General features: G+C 38.5%; 1 protein-coding gene across 1 annotated transcript in view; it reads right to left on the bottom strand.

Moving 5' to 3' along the window:
• Positions 1 to 310: 310 nt before the first annotated feature.
• The window catches only part of LOC138008293 (protein ERGIC-53-like), a 30,992-nt gene continuing 26,539 nt past the window's right edge, over positions 311 to 4,763 (bottom strand). Inside the window, exons 13-14 of the mRNA XM_068855586.1 lie at positions 2,860 to 2,998; positions 311 to 978 (exon numbers count right to left, since the gene is read on the bottom strand). Of these exons, the coding sequence (XP_068711687.1) occupies positions 817 to 978; positions 2,860 to 2,998 (301 nt within the window). The 3' untranslated portion in view covers positions 311 to 816. The remainder of the gene's footprint in view (positions 979 to 2,859; positions 2,999 to 4,763) is intronic.

The raw sequence follows: 4,763 nt of genomic DNA, 5'->3' as shown, positions 1-4,763 counted from the left end.
TGTTTTCAAGACACCCAGGTAGGTTGGGGTCAGCGGCCTTCCGAAAGAAGTCGAAAAAAAAGTTGGGGAAAATTCCATATCATGTAAAGTTAAATAGGATCTCTGGTAGCATGTCAGCAAGTCATTGAGTCAATGTATGGGCAAAAACAGAGAAAAAGACTACCGTGTAGATGACGGGGGGGGGGGGGGGGGGGGGGGTTGTGGGGTGTGCAACTCCTCACCATACAGTTGATGGAGCTGCTCAGACAAAGGTGTGACAAAGCTTTATCCCACACTCAAATGTTTTTGGATAGATGGTGCCGACATCTAATAACAAATAAATAATTGTTTATTTAAAACAGAAGCCCTATTCATGTTTCCACATAAGCCCCTGAACCTGCATGAAGAAAAATTGGTTTTCAAAATGTTCTTGATGAGATTTGCCGAAGCTAGAGGATACTCAGCAATTAATATCATTTTTTAATTATTTACTTCAGAATATCTTTGGACGCTGTCATTAACGTGACTTTGTTGTCAATGTGAATTCTAATTTGACTGATCTCCTCAGAGAATTATCGACAGATTTAGAGACTTCAAGAACAAACAAGCACTCTAAATGTTACAAAACGCAGCCAGGAATAGAATTCTTTTTGTAGAATACCGTGGAACGACTTGCATTTTTAAAGGGTCCATAAGTTCATTGGATAACTACGTTCAATAAACCATTGCAAATGCTGTTGCCGTGCATTCTTTCAGCCAATAAGGCATGCACTCACACATGTGGCAATCCTGTATATTGATCAGTTTGTAGAAAATGAGTAGATTTTTGAAAATGTCTTAAAAGAATTTCTTGGCCGCTGCCTCCTTTTGATTCATATAGGCTATGTAACCAAGCAGCATAATCATTTGAGCGACGATTAGCACCACAAAATAACCAGGACCTATACATTGTGGCATTGGTGGGGGAGGAGGACATTCTTTCTTGTCTTGCACCATCATCTGAAATAAAACAAGTGCAAAAGCATCATTTTACCAAACTTGATCATATGGTTCAAGGAGAGAATACTGAGTAGTCATAACTTTTAGTACAGCTGGAGAAAAGGAGGCAGTTAAGCTGTTTTTCACATCTCTTGGCAATCAAATCGAGAGAAGAGGACACTGTGAAGTCAAGCTGACTGTACCGTAAAATATGCTTTAAATTGACAAATCAGCATGTACAAACTATCTCAGTATATTCTAGACACTGGGAAACCTTTTGTGAAATTTATCGGGTCTGCGTAAGGCAAGATCAATTCCTCCTTGTTTTTTTTTTCATGGCTTCAGCAATGGCAATGTCAATGAGAACAATGATGACAGAAAGACATGGGTTTAATGAACAAAAATAACGGCTACGCACAACCTGCATGTGTGTTTCCGCATTTTAGTATGAAGTAAAGACTATATGAAATCGTAGTTTGTAATAATTCATGTATCCATCTTGAAGAGGTTTATCATCAACTCACAAAGTGACCAACTTCCAGTTGGCTTGATAGCTCAACCGAGAGCACTGCACCAGTAATGCAGAGGTCATGTGTAAAAAAACCTATTAAAGTGCTACTGTGATCAAATTTTTATCCCTTGAGTTTTTTGGTTTATCACATAGAGTACCATGAAACATTAAAAACGCTGTTTACCGTTTGGAAATATCTGCATTGGTTCCAGAGATATTTAAGTTTGAAAAATGTGTTAAATATGCAAATGAGAAGGCTGATGACGTCATTCACCCAACCCAATAGAACATCAAGAATATAAATAGAGCTATCTCGGTCAATTTGCAACAGAGAACATTGAAACTTGGTGAGCTGATAGTTCTGAAGGCAACACACCTACGACTGTAAAGAAATTGGTTCCCATGGCAACTCACTCTTTTCCAGTCCCCTCCAACCTGATTTCAATATTTTGGTGATCTCAGGCTGGAAATACATTTACCAAGGCCACAAACTTGACTTAACATCTTTATATGCTGGCAGAATCATGCAGATGAGGCACCATTTGCAAATATCAAAACAGAACCCCAAAGGTGGTCTGCAAAGCTTTTAATATCAGGGAGGTCTGGAACCCAGTATGTTGCCATGGTAACAAAAATGGTATGCTCATATTGTGGAACACATCTACTAGAATCTTAGTGCAAAGAACCAAGTATTTCTGATACAAATTGGCTGAGATATCTTTCTCCATCATACTTGATCAAAATTTGGTAGGGTTTATGACGTCATCACTTGGCTAATTTGCATATTAAAAAAACTTGAATATCTCCAGAACAAAAAGAGATATTTGAAAATGGTAAACAGCATTCTTCTTCTCGTACAGACTACGTGTTTATGTGCCAAAATGGCTTCGATAGGGAAGATTCAAATTTCGTCACAGTAGCACTTTAAAGCCTTTCATTTCGCTGCTGCTAAGTAAGCACTCATAACTGCCGCGATGATGATTTCAAGACTTGTCACATTAATGCAACTGCCCTTATCATCTAGAAAAAGGCAATCTGAACAAAGACAAAGTGATTAATTTTAAATTTTCTCTCCACACTACCACATCATTCATAATAATTTTATACGTTAGGATAATTAAAAAAGTGATTGAAATAACGCTATGTTGTATTTTTACGTGCCATTCTCCAAGCCGCTGTCATCTTTGCTTAAGATTCATATTTTTTTCGGGACAGTTACTAGCTTCAAGTGCTTGTATAATTATAGCTAACTGATTTGACTCCCACTAATTATTGTGATTGTCGAGTTTAACTAGAGTTTGTTTCAATTAAGAGTCAGTGAAATGAAAGGGCATTTGGTGAATACACGTATATCATTTTTTTCAAAAAGACTCAACAGTTAAGCAACTCACTTGTTGTTTAGTGGCAACGTGATTAACAGAGTGAGTCAAAGATTCAATTGATTTCAGCATATCACTGAGCTGAGAGTTAACAACAGCAGAGTCTCCTGTATCCCTCTTCTGAACATTCCCTCCTTGATCCACCTTATTGCTGTGAAAACATAAAACGAAATCAAAGAATCAAACATTTACAAAAACAAAATCTTTGCCTTATGCCAAAACGTTTTTGGCCTTTTACTGTCGTTTGAGCATTGACCTTGCCAATAAATGGCAGTGATGTTGGAAGCAACCTTGCTGTGCATGTATATATAAATCAAAAGTGAAAAAAACACAAAACAGTGCAAATTTACTAGGTGCACAACTGAGAAAATTATGGCATTTTTTAGATCTCATTTAGAAAAAAAAAGAAACGTATATTTATGGTACATATAATTATCTTGAATTTCCATCTTTAAATGTCTTGTACTTTAAAATCACATTGAATCTACAGACTATAAACCGCAGGCCCTGCCTTACACAACCATTGTTAATAAACTCTGTGGGACATAAATAATCCCACACACTATTCAAAAAGAGCAGCTGGGCACAGAGTTCCTGGTGCTGCGGTCTGGCCTAAATTCTCCAGCAACACGTTGCAGGCTTGGTATTGATGTCTCAAAAGGGTTTATGGTGTATGAGGCTACGTATAAGTCAAAGGGGACTTTGCAGGAACATGTAGATATTGATGTAGATGCTGCAGGTTTTTTTTTTCTAACCATGCAGGCCCCAGTTGTTGGAAGGGTGGATAGAGCTATCCACTGGAAAAAATCACTATCCACTGGATAACTCAATTGGTTTTGCTCGTGTTTATCCGCTGGATAGTGATTTATCTTGCCCCAGTTGTTCGAAGCGTGGATAGCACTATCCACTGGATTTTGCTAGTGTTTATCTGCTGGATAGCGATTTATCCGGTGGATAGCGTTATACACCTTCTGAACAACCAAGGCCTTGGTAGTTATTTGAACTTTTGTAGGCACTGTTTGGGATTAGGCCTAAGCAATCAAGAGGGTAGCCATGTGGTTAGCGCTAGGGTTAGCTTTAGTTTTGCCATACTTAATTATAATTTCACTTATAGGTAGTTCTAACCGGTTTTGATTAATAATGGTTTAGCCCTTTTGCCCCCAGGGGGTTCCTCACTGACGAGTAAAATCGTCGGATGTTTAACCTGTAGGAGGCCGTTTTTGGAGGGAAAGCATTTTAAGCAGTCACATAATACTCATACATGCACACAATTGCACCCTAACAGGTGTCTCTTGGCATTTATTATTAACGAAAATAACGGGATTTAACAATCAAGGATTCTCCTAATAGATGGTCTTGTAACAAATTGATAAACCACTATTAAATGAAGAATAAAGTTGTTTGTTTGTTTCTTGTTTGTTTGAGTAGGTTGAAGTTTTGGCAGCTATTCAGCTGATGTGGACCTGCTATACCCACCCACCCATATACACACAGAGGACAGCCACAACACCGGGAACTTCATCCCCTACTCTTCTCGAATAGTGTGTGGGTTCTTTAACGTCCCACAGGGACCTAATGAACATGGAAGTTATTTGTGAGACGGGACCTCCTGCTTATCTTCCTAAAGTCTAACCATTTTCGGATATAATTACAAAGGCAGCACTTTCTCCTCAGTTATAATTATAAAGACCCTGAGTGTTGGTCCGCCTGGAGTCGAACTCACGACCTCCCGCATTGCAGCCCGGTGCTCAACCAACTGAGCCACCGGTGCGCGGTAGTTTTCCACATAGGGTGTGATTATCTGTTCTCACTGTATTTAATTGTTTTTGTGCCATAAACAGCAGGCAGTTGTGAAAGTGATTATTGTGTTTTTATTAAATTTGATGTTTGGTTTTTCATATTTTGTTAATCTTGTG

This window comes from Montipora foliosa, chromosome 6, assembly GCF_036669935.1.
Source record: "Montipora foliosa isolate CH-2021 chromosome 6, ASM3666993v2, whole genome shotgun sequence".
In the NCBI taxonomy this organism is placed as follows: domain Eukaryota; kingdom Metazoa; phylum Cnidaria; class Anthozoa; order Scleractinia; family Acroporidae; genus Montipora; species Montipora foliosa.
This window is presented reverse-complemented; position numbering and strand designations above follow the sequence as displayed.